The 21,122-nt window shown below is 39.3% G+C and overlaps 1 protein-coding gene across 1 annotated transcript in view; it reads right to left on the bottom strand.

Moving 5' to 3' along the window:
- The window catches only part of USH2A (usherin), a 562,110-nt gene that overhangs the window by 411,966 nt on the left and 129,022 nt on the right, over nt 1-21,122 (bottom strand). Inside the window, exons 18-21 of the mRNA XM_074949260.1 lie at nt 19,062-19,334; nt 16,893-17,050; nt 14,133-14,277; nt 4,085-4,315 (exon numbers count right to left, since the gene is read on the bottom strand). Coding sequence (XP_074805361.1) covers nt 4,085-4,315; nt 14,133-14,277; nt 16,893-17,050; nt 19,062-19,334 — 807 coding nt within the window. The remainder of the gene's footprint in view (nt 1-4,084; nt 4,316-14,132; nt 14,278-16,892; nt 17,051-19,061; nt 19,335-21,122) is intronic.

Raw genomic sequence — 21,122 nt, 5'->3', positions numbered from 1 at the left:
TCCATTATGAGGGAAGAGGCAGATTATATATCCTGCCCTCTTTTCCAAAACTTGGCTTGGTTGACAGAGAGAGCGAGGGGAGCCTTAACCCACCCTACAGTACCAGGCTCCTGGGTCCCAATTGCTTAAATAAGCAGTAACCTGTTTGGGTTCCCCCACCCCTACCCCAGACACTATCACCCAAGGACCACTTCTTTTCTCCCAGCAACTGCCCGTGCCAGTCCCTAGACCTTTATGTGTGCCAGAACTGCAACTAGGGATAGCTCGCTCCAGTCCCCCTACCATTTAACGGGGACAGAGCACCCTGTTCCACAAGGCTTACAAGTATCTCTCAGTGAATATAAATCTCAGTGTAATCTCTTCTTCTCAGTCTGCGCTAAGGATACTAATCACTAGGCAAGTTCAGACTCTGTATTAAACATACTGTATATAGCAATGAAAAAAATGCAAAATCTAAATAAAGCTACTAGCCACTGTAAACGCTCCCACTATCAAAGATTTGGAGGCTCCTCTCAAGCAGCAAACACATCAGCATCAACAATAACATCTTTGCTGCTGTTATGACCGCTCTTAATTACTCACAGGTATGTTGAGGTGGAAGAAGAAAATATTAAATCTGATTCTTCAATAACTTTCGATGATTAAGGACTTTAAATTAGAGAGACATGAGCAATACTCATTGTAAATATGCCAGACAAAATAACTAATTGGTAAACTACATTCTACAGGACAAATTTTTGATGACTGAAAATGCCCTCTCTGTACTCTACAGTCACCTTCTTTGCAATCACAAATTCCCAGCACAAGTAACTTTCTTAGACTTGTAAGTTTTAATGCAAACAAACAGGTATTTTGGAAGGCCATTTGAAAAAACTATCCCTAAAGAGTACTTTCTCCAAACAAGACATTTTAAACTGTAATTGATTCCCTCTTCCTAACAGCCACTAAATCCACATCTGGAAAATTAACAGAGATATCAGTAGTTTTTTCCCCCATTTTCTTTATTACCAAAGAGAATTTTAAACATAAGGACACACTGGTAAAAACGCATTAACAAAAATAGTAGCTTCTAAGCAAGTCTCAGAACCCAGAGTCAAGGGAATGTTTTAAAGGGAACATATACTTTGACCACCTGGCTTCATCAACAAATCTAGGGCAGAAAGGAGTTCCCATCCTTCCATCTTCTGCAGATGGAGATTGCTGGATGTTCTCATAACCGTAGTCCTGGAAGTCACCTCACTGACCTCCTCCCCAGTTAAGTACGTCTCATGGAACAAAGTGTATTTTGAGCACTTCAGAGACTGCAAAAGCGTCTCGTGAAACAGTACCAGCAACGCTGATATGACATGACCTGAAACAGCATCACCTAAAGCAAAATTACTAACAATTAGTGCACCCAGTAACATTTTGAAGAATATGGAGAATGCAGATAAATTAGGACATGTTTTGTTACCTCCAGAGTAGGGCAGGAGTGTTCAAAATAATTCAATCCGCCTCTTCCGTAAAAGTCTATTTCCAGGTGCCTTAAGCATGCAGCTGTATAGAGGAAAATTCTTCACAGTTTTGGGAACTGACAAGTTGCTTGTGGACAGCTGTGGCAGAAGTGATTTTCATCTATACCGGACTTCCTCGCTACCTAACGTATACTCAGAGCACATTTTACTGTGGAGCTGGAGGCTTTGTTACAGACAGAAGGATCCTTCTTAGTACAGCCAATGTTTATTGCCTTACTTCTTTTTATAAGATGAATTTGGAAAACTTCCCAGATAATACATCTGCCCCTATTACTTGCCCCTCAGAGTATAAGAATGGTCAGGGAAGGAAGTGAGGACAACTACATTTATTATCAATGAATAAACTGATCTGTCTTTTCTGGAACAGTGATTATTCACACACACAATATGTCTGCTGGCTGGCATGTACAAGTTGGCACACTTTTGTGTCAAAAATGCACACAGCTGTATGTATAGTGAAACCATTCCATCTAAAGAATACACTGTATGCCAAATGCCTGACTTCAGCAGTGCATTGTAAGGGAAAGATTTAGGGAAGGAATATGTGGAGAAAACAATTTTAAAGGATTTTTTACCTTCCATACACTTCTTTCTTTTTATGGTCTCGTTCTTCAAGTTCTCTGTCCTGCCCCTCCCCCCGCCCCCGTGATATTTTGGAAGGGGTGCTGAATCCACATGACTGAATATACAGCTACCCACATTTTTATTTTTGGATAATTTATTGAGTTGTCAAGATACATGACTTCTACATTTCTGGGTATCATACTGGCTGATTTAATCCGGTCGCCCGGTGTTATCTGTAGATGTCTGGACAAATTGCTTACCACATTTCAGTCCCAGCCCATCTCCAGATACTATGACTAATAGCTGATCTCCATAGAAAGATTATAATCCCAAGTGATGATAAATGACATTTATCTGTATCATAAGCAGCCACAAAATGGCAAATTAAAGGGGATTCTATTTTAACATCTTCTCCCATCCCTTCTGTCTATACCTTCCAGAGTCCGCTTCAATCATCTCCAGAGAGACCTTCTCCTTCCTCCTAGCCCTCAGTTTCAATAGTACAAACAACCTCACTGGCTAAACTGCCCCATGGTCAAACAACACTTTGCTTGTAGCACCGAAGTCACGACAACAGAACAGATTACGTTAATGAGCCCAGCTAGCTGTCCCACCCATGGAAGGGAAATGGAACACTCCGGGGCTTCTGAGCACGGGTAGAGGGAGATTCAGTGATATCCATCACTCTTTGGCTCTCCTCAGACTAATAGTGGAGAATATCCCCTTCCACTGGAGCAACAGAGCTGATAGCAATAGCCCAATCAGAAAAACTGCACCCTTGATCCCTATGCAGTTTAGACCACAACAGTACAGAGAGACAATGGGATAAGCAAATAAAAGATTTTCACTAAACATGCAGGGGAGGTTACAGGCTTTTAATAACAGGGGAATGAACATCAAGCACTTTAGTTGTTGAGGAGAGTCCACTGGCTGTTGCTATGGGCTTGCTATGCACAGTCAGAGACAACTCCCGTGAATCACCACTGTGCTTTAAGCACCTTAAGACAAAGTCAGCAAAAGGAGTGAATACAAGACTTTTAATTGACACACTAGCATTGAGCAAAGTGATATGATTCAGCCTGTCAACAGGAAATCAGAGAAAAGTGATCACTTTGAATCTGGTGAAAACGACGAAGGCCAATTGGTACCATGAGCTGGCATCCCAGAAAACATCATCAGCTTGGCCTGGACATTTCCCAAGCAGCTCAAGTTTTCACTGATGCCCTGGAAACACACTTGTCTGGTCCACAAAATGAAGGGCAACAGCAGAAGCAGATTATTTCAATAGAGCACTGCATCTTTCACAGGCTTTCCACCTGAAAAGTTCACTCACCCAAGCCAGAAGCAAGGATAGAAAGAGTGCTGATGGTAGGCACCAGCAATCCAGGAACAGCAGAACTACAGGTACAAGTCAATTTGTCAGATTGGTGCAACGCCCCTCACCCAGCCCCTACCCCCACCACACACCCAAAACACTGATGTTCATAGTATAGTCACAGGTACATTTTGTCCCACCACTCTGAGAATACTAGAGAAATCCAAAACAGGAGCAAGGGAAAGAGAGTTTTTCTACCAGGTCTCACACCACCACTGGGTCACTAAATGGTAGCAGAGGAAGAAACACGCTTTAGAATTAATAGTGAATACACTGCAGAGATCTCACCCCAGAAAAATAAATAAAAATCCAGTTTATATTTCCCACTAAGAAATGTACCATGTCTGCAGCAGTGCTCACCATAGATCAGTGTCTGAGTCCAAAGGAATCAAAATCCCATGTCTGATAAAGGTTTCTACAGGTTCTTTGTGAGAATTTGTAACTTTCAAGCGAATGCATTCAGTTATAGACTTAGCACAACTGAAGTAGTCTTTACATAGCTAACAATCACACGATACTCAAAGTAAAAGCTACAGATCTAGCAATAAAAAAACGATATAGAAGATAATAAATGGTAAAACAAATGTAGAGTACAATTTAAACATTCTGTAAGTAATTTAAATTCATTTACCTGTAAAGTACGTATTGGCAGGGAGAGCAGAACTGGGGAATTTGTAATAACCATTTCCTGGGAAACGGATTCCTTTCATTACTTCTACCCTCGATATAGCTAAAGATGAATCCATCCTTTCCAGCTGGTAGATGGGAGAAGGCCCATTAAGCTCTTCAGGTTCATTCCAATTTATCTTTAACACTGTGCTGTTTACTCCTTCAAGAAGAGGGGCAGCAAGTTTTCTTGGTGCTATGTGTAGGGGAAAAAATTGTTACCCATGCATAACTGTCCAGACTTCTTGGGACTTAAATTCATACACATAATATATTGTTTATGAGGGACCCAGTTTCTGGTCAATAAATGCAAATCTCCATGGAGCCCCTATACTGTGCTCCTATACTAATGGAAGGATTCTTGATGGTTAAAAAAAAACCTAGTCTCAACCCTGTAGTAATGCCTCATTTGATCTTCAAACTTCTGATACAATTATCTACTATTCCATCCCACGCAGACCATGAGACATAACTCTTATGGACCCTTAATAATCTGAATCACTTCCTACATAATAGAATTAATGTTCTCTCCTTGATTAGACTCTTAGCCCCCAATCCTGCATTGCTCTCAAGGGGCTCCATGTAGGCACACTGCCACAGGGTTCTCAATGCAGCGTCGGGGCCTAAGCTCAGAGGAAAATCAAACTTTAGTAGCTTCTTCCTAACTTCATTTTAGCACTCTGGAACATGATAAAACATGATTTTGCCACAAAGTGAACTACTTCTGGTCAACAAAAGCACAACCATTATCCCAGAACTTGTATTGAGGACCTACAACACCGTGATTGCACTCTAGCAAATAACCAGTTTGGCACATCCTCACTGTTTCCATGAAAGATTCTTCCTCAAAGCAGGTATATAATTTTATGAGCCATTGTCATGTATACAGATAATTCTCCAACTTGAGTAAATGTTACTCTCCATCTTTTCTTGCCTAAAAACTGGTGCTCTGCAGGACACTATGAAGCTGATACAAGACTGACTCTTTGGAGGTCTGAGCATGTCACAGAGTTTGATACTATTACTTTATTTTCCCAATACTGGAACATTCGGTGTGATACCCTGTTTAATCAAGCCAACTGAGATGATGACTCTACAGTTGAATTATGAAATAAAACTATTGAAGTTTTTTAAAAACAGTGTACAGTAAGCCACTGGAGGGCAGCATGACCTGTTTGGATAATGAAATGATGGTCCTACAGGTGTGAGTGGATTGATTCAGCAAAGCAGTGTAACAAGCTAAGGTCTACAGCAGATGTGCAGTAGTTCTTTATTAATGGAATCCATATCCATTTTATATTGTTAAGTAACCCCTCTGTCTGATAAATAAGGATTTAATAAATGAATCTTCATTGTGTGCGACTGGAAGGGAGATATGATGGAAACACGTTCAAGGAAACCGTTCCCATGATGATTATAGGGCACCAAACTCACTTCAGGAATAACATGATCTGGACTAAAATACAGATCTTCAAAATCTAACAAATTACATCACAACACACCCTTGTATATACTGTGAATTCATTGTATAGACCTTCATTTGGATTGAATTAATGACTCCTTTTAAAGATCCTTGCATTTACAGGACTATTAACATACTTTTCTTTTCTCCCATTAACCCGTAGCATGTTGCTATTTCTTTTCCTCCAACTTGATAAATAATCTTCTTGAAGGGATGAAAAAAACCCACCAACCATACTGTGTGTGTTGTAAATTCCTACTTAGACATCATTTATGACTTCACACTCTAATTAGCATCACATCGCTATGTTAGAAATTTACAATGTCAAAATTAAAGTAGTGTGGTGTGAGGTCATAAGCTTTCCCTGCATAAGTAGGGCAGAACACTAATGAATTTCAATATAAATGCAGAGGTTTAAACAGAAAACATGGCTTAACAATCAAAACTTCATTGTTGGAGATAATAGGTGTACGTCAGCATTTCAAAGGTGAGTACTGAGGTTGAGCCCTCCGGTTCAACTTACTGATGCTAAAATTCATTATTTCTAAAATGTACACAGATAGCCAACACTTATGACAACAAGCATATCTCCCTTAGAAGTCCACCATTAATAAATGGTAGCTGCTTGGACTGTAATTATGGCATCCCTGCTACCCAAACTTGAAGCTTTTATGGGGCTTATGCAATTAACTACTTAAATGCATCGTAACACTTGCTTCTGTGACAGGGAAGTATTGATCTTTTAATCATTTTCAAGTCTCCTCTAGCACAAATAAATGTACTACAGTTACAGTTAATGCACTGTGTACATGCATTAAACACTGGCATGACACAATTTATTATTTGGTGATATATGGAATAGAAGCCTAGCCTTTCAGAAAGTCTTTGCTATAACATCCGTATTTAAACTACAATGTCCTTGGTACTTGAGAATTCACCTCCTTGCACACAGTGAGAGCCTATTCTTAAGTCCAGACCCCCCAAAAAGCTGAAAATAAATCTGTAACATTGGCCTTCATGGTACTGTATGCTGAAATTTAAAATATTCAGGACTAAAAGATACAGTATATATTTTCCTAAAGGTGTCACTGTGGTACCTGTAGCTATTAAGTTAAGATGAATTGACTATAATTTTACCTATTTAAATTTTTTTCAGTCACATTCTGTTAAGACATATCTGTCAAAATAATGAGCATACTGTATTTTAGTAGATTCAAAGTCACATTTTGGGTATTTTAATTATGTAGTTTTAATGTCTTGCACTATAATACATATTTAATATATTGTAAAGCTAAAACAGTATTTAAAAGCCTATGATTGCTGCGTGCCATTGTGTAACAGAGGGCACCAAAAGACCAGTAAAGACAGATGGTCCATACAGCTTATTTTAAAGTCATATATCCAAATATAGACATTATTACATAGGTCATTACAAATAAGCCTTTCCTATGTATGTGAGCGCACATGCAAAAACGAGTTGCTAAGTAAAGAGCAGTTAATTTTGTTTTTGTTTGAAATAATATCATTTTAGTTTTAGACTCTAAGACAGATGCCAGCATTTCACTCTGAACAGATGGTAATTCCATCTAATAGTGCATCTCTGTATTAGTAAGGTCTGTTGTGTATACAAACAGTAATAAACACTAGGTAAGGATCAAAATAAATTTTAATTGTTGACATTAAATTCTGGCAGCCACAGTTCTAAAGATGCAATATTCCTTTCTCAAGTCTGTCAGGTTTATTAATACAACTGCTAAAGCTTTTCCTCAGACTGCCAGATTCCTGTCCCAATAAAAATGTGTTTACACCCTGGCTACAAAACCTTTACCAGTCTACATACTTGTATATGTTTGTATAAATAATTTTCAGTGTATTACAGGTGGATGTTTCTGTACCCATCAGTATTAGTCTCCAATTAGCTATTTAAGGTTTTCAGGATGATTACAGGAGCAAGGTGTTACTCTTGTTTGTACTATTTTAAAAGGTAATATTGACAATGGAGACATATAAATACTTACATTTTTGACGGCTGTCCATTAGAGTTCATACTGTAGCACATACAAATCAGAGCAGTTGTGAACTTCACAACCATTTTGGAGGTGCAATTTTTTTTGGCAGGGTGGGATGGGTCCTATTTGTCTCCAGATTTTGCCTATGAGTAAAACTATATGCAAAGCCAGACAGCTATCAGTTTCATTATTGCAGTGTGTTATTTGGTTCACAGGACCCTGCAATTGCTGTAGCATTCCTGGTACAAGCTCTGCTTCCATATGCACTTCAAGCAGTATCAAATGTGTCAATAGTATATGAGTGAAGCAACAGTACTTATGGCTTCTGACAATTATTTTAGACTTTTTCAGAAGACTCTTTTTAGGGTTTTTGGGGGTTTTTTAAAGAAATTTTAATGAAAAAACAAATAAGAAAACATCCATAATGGGTATCAGGAGACAATTTAATAACATGTATTATAACCATATCTTAAAAATAGATGTAAAATACAGTATTTTTAAAAAAATCACGAAAAATATATTGCTTCCACCATATGGGACAACCAACGACTTACCAACCGATTTAAGATGCAGCATATTGAGCTGACCATATGTTACAGTGCTGTTGAATGGCTGAGTGATTCATGCCCGTCACATTCTAGTATATCAATTAAAGCTCCTTGAAGTCTGCATGATTTGTGTCTCTGTTATTAAACCCTGCTAATTCATCCCACTTACACATCTGTTATAAATCTCTAGGAGTGCTGCATGATTCATGGCAATCTGTGAGCATAGTACAGCAAATTCTTCTCCTTGTAATTAACAGTAAATTGTTTTACTGCCATGCAATGAATTTTTCAGTTATATTGCAAATGAACTCCTAAATGCATGGTTCTTTCCTAAGAACTGACTTATATCATTAGGCAATTAAAAAGTATTGCTTTGAACCAAAAGCTTTTAATCAAGAGAAATACAGCTTACACATACCTTAAAAACCATGCAAATTTGACACACTGGCAAAAGAATAATTTGAGCTACTTTCTGAAGTGTAATGTTGGGAGAACAAACAAACAACTTTTGGCTTCCTACTATTTTGCCAAGACTCAAAGAGCAGTTTAACTACAGCTTGAGAACACTCAGCGAGACAAGTTTGAGCAGATACTGTTTATCTCAGAAGTTACTTAAGTCATCTGTCATTACCAAATTTCTTAGATTACTTTACAGTTCTCTAATTGTAAACCAGTGCCTTTATTCTTGAAATAAATAATCAGATAATTAGCCAAGCTGAATCATCAGACGACTCCAATGCTGTTCAAGTGTTCTTGTCAAAGGTGAAGCAAATTCATTTCAGTTTTGCCTCTGCAGCCTGCTGAAGAGGCTTTGATTTTTTTTTCCTTCTACATTCTTGGCAGCAGCCTCAAATTCATGAGTCCATACATCAAGTCAGTAGTTTAACAACAAATGAAATTAAATTCAAAGAAGGGAAACTAATTGAAGGACAGCAACAAAAGTGTTTGGTAATGTGCTTTTTAATATGGCATGCCACATTTGCATGATAATTTTTCCTTTTTAGCATGGAGCAGAAAGTGACTAGCTTAATGAGGGATTATTCAAGACAGGAATGAACAAAATGCATTCATAACTGAGAACAAAGATTGTATTATGAAACAAAAACAGCCAACTGCCGAGAAGTAACTGGATGATTGGTTTATGCATTATGAATAAAAAGGTCGAAAAATATTTATATTAGTATTCACTAATGACTATATATACAAGATTGTTGTAATTAAAATTATAAATTAACATATTAAGAGAGCTTGTTTAATCACTTTGGGTCCTATTCGCAATGAAAAGACTTATGTACATGCATGCAAAACAATGTGTGTTTTCAGACCAGCAGCAAACAGCCTTCATATTTTACTTTTAATAGAGAGAGAGAAGTTAATGCACGATTAATTACCAGCATAATGGGACATGGGTTGTTTTAAGACTGTTGCTTAGAATTGTGCAGAAAACCAATTTATGACAGGCATAAGCGAGTGATGCATTGCTAGCACAAATGGAATGTAGCTCTCCAAAAGAGTTTGCACTGGACTTTCTTCATAAATGGATAAAAATGGACAAAATTACTTAGATTAAAAGGGTAATCAACAAATAAAATGACATCTAGGAGTGTAAGACAGCCCAGACAGCACATCAGCATCATTACCCCAGTAAACCCAGAGGCAACTCCAAAGCCACCAATACAACTGCTTGAGGAGTCTGCCAAGAAGCCAGATGCAGCTGCTGCTGGAAGAATATCTTCTACAAATTAGCTTCTGAACCCTCTAATTGCTATCAAAAGCAAAGGAGCAGTAATACAATGTGCTGGGGTGAATGGCAGCAATCACCAGGGTGTGTTTTGGTGTCTCTCTTAAAAACAAATGTTGTTAAATTTAAGTTTGAAAAAAATCTTACCAAAGGACAAATGAAAGACAAACTTAATTACAAAAAGTGCGTTCAGTCACACAGTAGTTAATGATACACAGCTGTATAGATTGTTTAAGGCACACTGACTATTTGATATTGAGATCTGTAGGATAAGCAATTACTGTTCCGTTATAGTCCTCACACAGCTAATTCTATTCTGCTGAAATGTCACAAACCAGGAATGGAAGCGTGGGGGGAGAAAGACACACAACTAAATGTCTCTGTGCCTTACAGAAAACTTTTGAGCACCTGAATGTTTTGCCTTTGAGAAATCTGCATTAAGTATACGACACTGATTTGCCCATAAACTGCTTTCAAAAATGAATCATAGGTGCTGGAACTAGCAGTTCTAGGGGTGCGGCAACACCCACTGGCTTGAAGTGGTTTCCATTATATACAGGGTTTACAGTTTGATTCAATGGCTCTCAGCAACCCCACTGTACAAATTGTTCCAGCACCCCCTTAATGACAAACATCTCTGAACTCATTTTAATATTCAGGGAGTGATGCAAATATTCCTAGTATTCTATGCAACTACATTTTTTGAACCTCTTTCTTGTGACTAGATCCTCCGCTGGTATAATTTGTATACCTCCAGTCTATGAAGCTATGCCAATTACATCTGCTGGGAATGTGATCCATAATGTAATGGTCTGAATTAAACACAAAACAGAAAAAACCTTTGAAAATAAAAAAAATAGTTTAAGATCCGTGTCAAAGGGTAACTCTCCTGGGTGCCCCCTCAATGGCTACAGAGTGGCCATGCAAGCAGCCCTCTGCCTTGAGTGCCCTCTTCAGGCATTCACAGTTCCTTTTTCCTATGGGCTGATCACCTGCTTGCATTCTTCACCATATGCAAGAAGGCATCTCCTTCCTAGTGCTGCAGCAGGGCACAACAGGACCAGTGCTTTTGCCTCATTTTCCCTTTTCTTCCATCGCCTCCAGTAACTCCACACAAGCTTTCCACATATAAATAGCCTTTTGTAGGTTTAACTAGCATAAAAGACTCTCAACTGCAATCCAGATTTGTCCTGCACAGACCAAACAGTACATTCACTCTTTCAAGTCCCAATAATACATCAACACACCAAGTACAGCTCCAGCATCTCTCACCCTCACCCCCACACCCCACCTCAGAACCTAGAGCTGAGGAGCATCTCCACCCTGTTTGCTTACCAGGTGTGGTTCTAGCCCTTACCCAGAGATTTCAGCAAGCTCATCCCCCCCATCATTTCCCAATCTTCAGCTCTCTCCAGCTTTCCAGCTTAGAGAGCCAGAAGGTATCTCCCTCAGCCCTCTCTGGCCATGGCTCTCTGTTCTGGAGAAGTTCACAGGTTCTGCTTTCACCAACCTGATCTGACTCCACTGGTCCCCGCTTCAGGAGCATCCCCTCCCTGCAGCTTTCAGCCCAGCTCTATCCCTTCTTCTGAGCTCTTGCTACTCTCATTACTCTTGGTTCTGAGCACTCTCTCTCTCTCTCTCTCTGAAATTCCCTGAGCAAGATAGCCAAAGTTCCACTGCCTTCAGTCCCTTGGGAGCCTACAGGGGACAGAGGGCCCCCAAGGAGAAAGCCCTGAGAGGTCGTGCTCAATTAAAATAGCACAGAAGAATCTTTTGTGGGTCCTGAAAAAGGAGGGATAACAAGGCAAAAGGGAAAATTCCCTGAGAGCTGTAGCCCAGGGTGGGCTGAGGAACTCTTTTTGTGTTTTGCCTACCTTTGGAAAACAAAACTGTGCTTAGAAAGAGACTGTGTGTTGGGGTCCTTCCACTCTGGTATCAATAAGAGATAATGGGCCAAATTCTGTTCTCAAAAGTCAATGGGAGCTGTAGCTGTAAAGCTGGAAGCAGCATTTGGCTCTACCACAAGCTGAAACAAAACTCAAGACTACTCTAAATTGCACTAGATTGTAACAGCCGTAAGGGACCATTACACGGAAGCACACTTCAGCCACACCTCCTCCAGCAAGCTCCTTCTGCCAGGGGGCCAACAGGGAGTGGCACAGAGCCAGTGTTGCTGATTCTTTGCCAAATGGAGATTCCTTCACACTCAGAGAATCTTCACCTCCCCTTTCAAGGCCATTTTAATTCCCCTCTGTACCACTCAGTGGTGCAACAAGGACTTTGCATTGGCCAGGATCTGATCCACTATCCCTGCTATTGATGGGAATGGCATCTCCAAGTCTGTCTAGTATTATTCTACCTCTTATATTACTTGAAGATTACAAAACCAGGAGGTTTTATTTTAAAAAATAAATATATTTTAAATACTTTTTTTCAGCAAGATTTTCTCCCAGGATGGAACCGTTGAAAATATAAAACTGTTATGGAAATAGCATTAGACACTTAACTGTAGGATTGCAAACAATTTGCTACAGTTACAAAAAAACTGAATGGTGAAAGATGAAATGGCATGCAAAATCCAAGTGTTTTGTCCTTTATATTTTAAAATTTATGAGCATAAAATCTGGGAAAATCAACATCAGTGGTACTGTTTCAACTGAGCAAATGCAATACAAGACTGAACCCTCCAATTCTCAAGGTGGTCACTTTCAAGATCTGGAAACGGTGAACAGAAAAATGCTATAATGTGGAATGTCTAATAAATCCAGACCTGTCTGTTACTCTGTTTTGTATTCTCCTGTCTTCTTTAATGTGATAGGTCTCTAAGCATTAACACAACTGAGGAGGAGACAGTCATAAACAAGCTGTCAAGCTTAACTGAGCTATTCATTCTCAATCTTTGAATAAATATATACACGCAAGATTGGATAATTTGTAACAACAACAAAAGGTCCTATGTAGGTCATATTGGTTTCTGGGGCTATTAGCCTTTGGAATCCCTTGGAACAGTAAGGTTCCTATGGTGAAGAGCTGTCCAGGCTGGCACTAATTTGATACTCCATTCCAGAGATGACAATTGGATGGTTGGGAATGATGGTGGAGAAGTAAAGTCATGCTTATATGGAATGGGTTCTTAAGACAGCCAAGTTAAAATTTCAAAGGGGCTGCAGCGTGAAGAGATCAAATAAATCTCCGTGGAGTCCAGAAACAGAGACGAGACACCATCTCAGAGCCATCTCTGTTCATTCAAACAGAAGGCCTGAACAGTGAGGGAGTGGTATCCACTGTGAGAGAACAAATCACTTTCCCCATAACTGAAAACAGGTAGAAAGGAAGCCATGGAAGGGAAGAAGGGCACATTAAAACGTCTTAAACAATATTCTATATAGCAGGGGTTCTCAATTTTTTTTTCATATTTTGGACCACATCACAATAGATAGCTCATTTCATGGATCACCTCTCCTACTGTTCACGATTGCAAGGACCACCACCTTCCCATTCATGATCCCATACAGCAGCTGCATAACTGGAAATGGTAATATCGTGGAATTATTTAATGGTTTTTTTATGTAGTGCTGCAGCTGGAAATAAGGAGAGAGCAATGTGACCAGCCAACTCTCTGCACACCACCAGCAAGTGCTCCACAGATTTGGAATTGATGTTTACAGTACTGCAGCTCTGTAACAGAGAACATTCATAACCTGAATATTTTCAAATGGGCACACCCAAAATATGCATGTACATCAGTGTGTCCCTGGCATAGATACACAAATACTCACCACACACAAGCTAGTCAAAGTTTGCAAGTCCACTTCATAAGAAAAGAATGCAACCCCCACTTGCATGTACAGCCAAGCATTTGCAAAAGTGCATATACACTTCTGCATGTTTTCATTTGAAAATCTGGCACATGAAGACTTATAAGAAACAACTGATTTATTATCAGCTCTAATCAGCGTAAGAGCTATGGATGGGCATGATATAAACAAACAGGAATAGGATAACTAAATAACTGACTTGTAATTGAGAGAGAAGCACATAAATCCTATCGCATTAGAGTATACTATAAACCTGCCTGGGAAACATTTTGTTTTGTTTTTAAACTGTCAAGGTAAACAAATTATAATTAAGCAAGTCATTTTAAATTAAAACAACACCGATCCCTGTCAGTGTGCATCAAACTATGATCATCTGTAATGGTACTCATTAGAAAGCTACGTCAACTTTGTACATGGATCAGATTATTTCCTTACCGGCTGCTAAGGTTTGTCCCATGCTTGGTTCACTGGTTACACATTCAATTCGATTGCAGAGAGTAACAGTGAAGTTGTACATCGTGTACGGTTTTAATACTGTCACTATATAGGACAGCTCATGAGCTTCAGCTATATACACAACCTGCAAGGCAAACAAATTGGAAGATGGTACTTAGTTAAATAATAATAATAATGTTAATAGAGGATATGATCGCTAATAAGAAATTAGCCTCTGAATTTGTAGACTCATGCATTTAGACATGGAGAGGTTTGCCAAGACCCATGAGTAGAAAAGGATTATTCTGGTGAATATCAACAAGCTAGGATTTAAATAATACTTCCATCACACTGTTTTATGAGGTAATAATCCAGTTCCTGGGTGGATAAATGAGGAGATATAGTTATTGCCTCATAAAGCTGTGTGGTGGTGCTGGTATCGCTACAAACACTGTAGAATATGGATGACAAAGATGTCACCATTAAGTGGTGAAATCTGAGCCTATCCATCTGATCATTGAGGAATAAGTGTCATGAGTGGCACACATTCTGATGGGAACAGTCAATATTTATACAGGCAAAGAATTAGTAAGAAAAGACTTAAACTACTTTAATTTTGAGGTAAAATATCAAAGAGTTAGAGATAGGTGAACCTGAATAAGATTTTGTTATTCAGTTAAACTGTTTCAGATACTTGTTTCTCTAGAAATCTAGAATCTCACAAAATTGGAACCCAGGAGGTCTGAAGCACTTTACAAATAAGTAAATTACACTTTCAACAACCCCATGAGGGAGGTAAGTATTACTGACAGGTTTCAGAGTAACAGCCGTGTTAGTCTGTATTCGCAAAAAGAAAAGGAGGACTTGTGGCACCTTAGAGACTAACCAATTTATTTGAGCATAACCTTTCGTGAGCTACAGCTTATGCTCAAATAAACTGGTTAGTCTCTAAGGTGCCACAAGTACTCCTTTTCTTTTTGTAAGTATTACTGTCTCCATTTTACAGATAAGCAAACGGAGGCATAGAGACAGTACCATAAATTATATACTTACATCAGTGTCAGAAATAGAATGCAGGAGTTCTGGCTGCCATTCCCTTGCTCCCTAGCTAATAGACAACACTTCTTCACTCACTCTTTAGATTCAATATTATTGCCAAAATAATTAAAATTAAAAATCCAGTATTCTCAACCCCAAACATTTAAAAATGAGTAAGGCCTCAAAAAACTTGTGATTTTAAGATCTGGGGTTCTTTTTACTTGCCTTCTATTTTTTAGGGTTCACATTTTCAACCAGAAGACTAGAAAGACACTATTTTAAAAACAAAAGCTGAGATTCTCACACAATAAAATGACTCCAGGAACTGGGACTTCATGAAAAAAGAATATTGGGACAGCTGTGATAAAATTTCAAAAGTTGCAACATTGGAAATCATACATTTATATAGCACTTTTCATCCTGAAGGGTACCCAAAGTGCTCCATAAACTATGGACTGAATTCTAACCTACACTTACGCACACACTAGAAAAGCCATAGGACAAGGGAAAGTACATTACAACTATTTTTCATTCCCGTTTGTGGCTCCACGCAAAAAGTTTCCATGCACTGTTGGGTTCTGGAATGGGGCCTAGAAGTCATTGGGAATATTCCACAGGTGCCGACACTGTGGGTGTTCCGGGGCTGGCTCAGCACTCACCAGCCACCCTCCAATCAGCTCTTTCCACCCCAGCGCCTCTCGCCTGCTGCCAATCAGCTGTTCGGCAGCAGGCAGGAGGTGCTGGGGTTGGCGGGGGAGAGGGAGCAGTGGGGGCGGAAAGAGGCAGAGTGAGGGTGGGGCACGTTCAGGGGAGGGGGCAGAGTGGAACTGGAAAGAGGCAGGGCAGGGTGAGGGTGGGGCTTTGGGGAAAGGAGCAGAGTAATGGTGGGACCTCAGGGCAGAGCACCCCTGGGAAAAGAAGAAAGTAAGTGCCTGTGGCATATTCCAACAATGGCCAATTTACATACTCCTCCCACACAGATTATTCTTGCTTTTAGCACAGTTCAGGAGAAGGAGTAATTGAAGTTATAGTAGTCATCTGTGTAAGGCAGGATTGCCAGCCGCAATAATTCAAAAATCACCAGTCAGCACCCCAAAATCATGAGATTTATTTTTTTTTAAATGTCATGATTTTTTGCCACTACTCTTGCATTCTTTTTATTGGCCTTTTGAACCTTTGGGGATCATATTTTCAAACTTTTTCTAGAAACCACAAGGGTCACCAAAAAAATAGGCTGAAATTCTTGCATAATCACCTGACTCCAAAAGGAAAGGCTTTAAAAAACAACAAGATTACAATAAAACAGAGAGATGTCCACACTGGCAAGGGGATAGAGGGACTGCGCATGGATTGCACATATTGCTGGGTGCCCTCAGGGCACATATATACGCCGCTTTTACAGAATCAACATATGCACCGCTTGAGGGTATTTACACAATTCACCTTAATTGGCTTTTCATATCTAGGCATCTCTTTACCCACCACTGAAATACAACTCTCTTCAGGGGTACAATTCAACACGTATTTAAGCAATGCACACAACATTGCAGAAAATGGAAAGCATGCCATAAACTGCTGGGGGAGGAAATTAGGTAAGCAGAATGTACAGTAAACAGGCAAATAAAAATTTTGCCAAGACACCAAGGCTGATACTATTTTTTTTTCTTCTGCATAACATCTATATAGTGGCAAACAATGAAAACAGATCGATGATAACAATACCTGGGAAAATACTGGCAACATGTTTTGTGTGGTAATTACGTTGATGCTGTATCCCATCACTTCTCCTCTTGCTACATTATCTTGTGGCTTTTCCCAAGATACATTGAGAGAATACGGTGAAAGAGGGAATACTGATGGAGATGGCATGAATACAGGAGCTAAAAACAAATGTGCTAATTTACCATAAAATAAATGAACATGTGTCATGCAAGTTTTCTTACTGTATTTGTAAAATGCCATCTGTTATAGACGATAAAATGTCTTTTCACATCCAATTCCTTAATAAGCACCTTGTAAAAAATTAATTTTCAGGTCGAAATGGAATTTTATATTGTTTTATATATTATATAAAAAGGCAAAAAAAATCACCTATGCAGAATAAAACCTCAATTTTATAATGCACATGTTTTTAAAGAAGTACTAACCACCACTTAGCTACTAAACACCTTTTTTGGCAGATATAGGTAGGAAGTACGTAGATGAAAAGCTCTAAGATACTAAATCTTCATGTGATCTGGAAAAAACATGATAAAAGCAATGATTGTTCAATGCTTAAAGCAATTTTCTTTGCTGGGCAGGTCTGAAATTAACACATCTCTCACTTCTTATAGAAGAATGCTCCTGTCTTGGATAACAAAACCTGTAAAAGCACAGTCTGCACTGCAGTAAAAGCCCCACCTTCTCACTTTGTGATGATAGAATCCCAACTCAGAGTGCCTATTATGTACAAACACCGTACTAATGGACCTCTTCCCAAGAGAAAATTTGACACTTTCGTCACACATGCTATTTAAAAACTGACAAGCAGAAAGACAAATTCTAAAAGGGGTTTTAGCCTAGCCTCCCATTTTGTGGAAGCAAATAACTGAGGACATAATTTTGGAGGCACCAACAAATGCGGGCATCACTAATGAGTAGGGCTCCAAGTCTGTCATGGAGGTCACAGAAATCACAGATTCCGTGACTTTCTGCAACCTCCGTGACTTCTGCAGGGGCCAGTGTGGCTGATTCCAGGGCCTCCCAAGCAGCTGGCTCCGGGGGCAACTGCTCAGATAGCCCCTAGGGACAGCCACACCAGCCGCTGCTCCGGCGGCCCTGGGCAGCAGTCCCCAGCTAGCCAGAGCAGCCGTGGTCCCCGGCAGCTGGCGCCACTGGTCCGGGGAGCACCCCCTCCCCTCCACCAGCAGCGGCCCCATTCTGCTCCCCCAGTGCCCCAGCCCCAAGATTTAATGACAGGTATAAGTCATGGACAGGTCACGGGCTATGAATTTTTGTTTATTGCCCATGACCTGTCTATGACTTTTACTAAAAGTACCCGTGACTAAATTGTAGCCTTACTGATACTGATGAGACATTTAACTGCTGAAATCTGAGCTCTATCAGGTAGGAAAAGCCAGAATTGTCAAGAGAGCTCAGCTCCAATTTAGGCAAGAAAATAAGTGGCCTGATTATCAGAAGAGCTCAATATGCTGAGTGCTGAACTCTTTTGAAAATCTGGTCCCATAGGTGTTACAACGCCAGCTGTTGTGTGCAGAGTACTTTTGAAAATCTGGTCCCTATTTAGGTGCCTGGCCCTTATTTAGTGCATGAGAGCCGAGCACTTTTAAAAATCTAGCCCCACTTGTGAGTGTTGAGTTCTTGAAAATGTGGACCTGAGCTTTTTTGAAAAAACTAGCTGTAAATGCAAGCTAAGGCCCTGATTCAGGAAATAATTTAAGCATGTATTTAAAGTTAGGCTCATGCTTAAGCATCTTTCCTGAATAAGGACTTAAATGATATTCATTGCATCCACATTTATTTCTTCCACCAAAATTGCAAGTGCTACAGAGTCTGAGTTTGTTGACCTTCAAGGCTCACCTCAAGCCCTACCTATTCTCCCAGGTTTTCAGAAAAAAAGGGGGTTAATGAGGGTTTGCTTGAAAAAGGTATACACAATGATGGGGAAAACTAGGTACAATTCAGAAAACCAAACTTAAGAGTAATAAGATTTTGTTATCATATGACCTTAGAAGTTTGTTGCAGTGTAATTGTGATTTTTTCTTCCATAGTCATTTTACTCATGCTAAATTCCTAGAATTTAGCCCTATATGGTTATTTACTTAACATAAAAGCTCTTTTTTAAATACATTCTAGGTTTTAAAAAATAAGTTAATATGAACTAATACTTACCTCCTTCTCCAGTTCTTCCTGATATCCAGTCTGAAAATATACTACCAGCCATGTTTACGGCTAAAACACAAAACTCATACTCTGTGAATGGCTCAAGAGCAGTAATTGTGGTGCTGGTCTGAGGTGGCATTAATGCGTTTTCATTAGCAGACTCCATAATTGGCTGAGGACTGAGCCATCCACTGCTTTGGAAGATGCGACTTTCAGGAGGAATATGAGTTCCATCTGATTGTAATGCTCCTCTCATATAGATTTCATACCTTATGATTATACCTAGAAATAACAGTGAGTAAACAATAGTAATGTATTGCAAATTGTTATTCAGCATCCAATTCAAATATCAACACAAAATATTTAAAAAACTAATAATCTAGCAACCGAGCCCATAGAAAATATAATGCACGCAAAGGTGTAATTTTAATTGCTATAGAAGTTCACTTAGCTAGGGATATTTTTCCCCCTAATTTGTTGTTATTCTTTGTGGTGGTTGTTATTTGATTAAACATTTGGTTTTACAACCCACAAAATTTTTGCACTTGAAAAAAATCTTAGGTTGAACTGTTATAATTTGATTGGTTATGCTTTTTCTCTGAGGACAGATAAAAGGTTGTTCTAGAGAGTTCCTACACGGATACTATAGTACTATAGCATATTATTATTTTCAAAGGAACAAGTGTTTGTGCAATGGACAGATCATTATTTAAGTGGCAGCAATGGTCAGTGCCTTTAAAATAAGCTGATGTGATGGGAGACTGTTTTTTGTCAATTTTCCATCAAAGGGAATCTATAACTAAGTGGCAAGATCTCAATGGTCAGGAAACAGCAGCTGGACTTAGGTACAGCACATTAGTTAAGTGCATGCCTAATTTTGAGCGCACAAGTAAGCCCATTAACCTCACATGCTTCAAGCACCTTGCTGAACTGAGGCCTGAGAGAGCAAAAAACATTAAATATTTAATGGGAGACATCTGAGAGACCAGGAACATCAGCACAGCCAGAAGTTAATAAGCATCACAGTGGATAAGTATCTGGAGCCAAATTTATGGACTTAAAGGAACCGAATAACCGTAACTGGTGGTTTGTGCATGAGGGAGGGTGGGGAGAAGAGACGGGACGACAACTTGTCCCTTCGTATTTTTGGCAGACAGAAAGATCTGACCAGGCACCAAAGGAAATAAAATAGCATTCTTCACAGCTGCCTAGTCTTGCAAGTACATGTAAATTATGGTAATTTTAAGCTACAGACAATTAAATTACATTGGGATCTTCTTATTTTCTGTGTCATTCTTAGAGAAGAGTCACACTATCTAATATTAAGTTAAATAAAAAAATGCATACATAGCAATTGTTACCTTCCCCAATATAAAATATCTTTGAATTTTAAAAAATACTAAGCATATGATATTAGCATTGAAAAATTGTTCCTGCTATGCATATCCCTAACACGGCTGTGCTCTACCAGAGGCACAGTTACCAGCAGCCTCTGTGGGCCAAAAAATAGTGAGCTAGCTATACTATACCAGACTGGGGGGTCTTACCACTCATTTGCTCGAACACTGAGTTTTCTGACAAACAAAATGAAGTGCTTCTTCCATCAGCAGTTGCTGGGAGAAGTGACAATGGAATCCAGGAGCTGACATTGATTGCATCAACTACCATAGGCTTACAGATCAGGGAGTGACAACCACCAGATATAACTATGAGGCACATACAGTAAGGATCAAGAGGCTAGTATTGACACGAGCCAACACTGCAGTGCCTATAGTCGTAATAATTACAGCCCTAAGCATACAGAAACATTCTGGTGTAGGCTAATTTCCTCACTCTAGCTAAATTAGAAAGAAAAGGTTTTCACAGAAAGTGGGAACTGAGACCTGTGTACCACTTTTGTGTACACAAATGCTCTTTCCTGAAGTATCTGAGAGGTTTGCCATGCAAACGTTACCAGTGTGATTTACAAGAGTCCCACAAAAATTTGGCCCATGGACTGCAAGATAAAATGGTAAACAGCAGAATGGAGTGCATCACAGTGTCTTCCTTACAAAAGCTGGTGCTTCCACA

Source organism: Natator depressus, chromosome 3, assembly GCF_965152275.1.
Source record: "Natator depressus isolate rNatDep1 chromosome 3, rNatDep2.hap1, whole genome shotgun sequence".
In the NCBI taxonomy this organism is placed as follows: Eukaryota; Metazoa; Chordata; order Testudines; family Cheloniidae; genus Natator; species Natator depressus.
The sequence above is the reverse complement of the archived record's forward strand: the minus strand, read 5'-3'. Positions and strand labels throughout refer to the sequence as shown.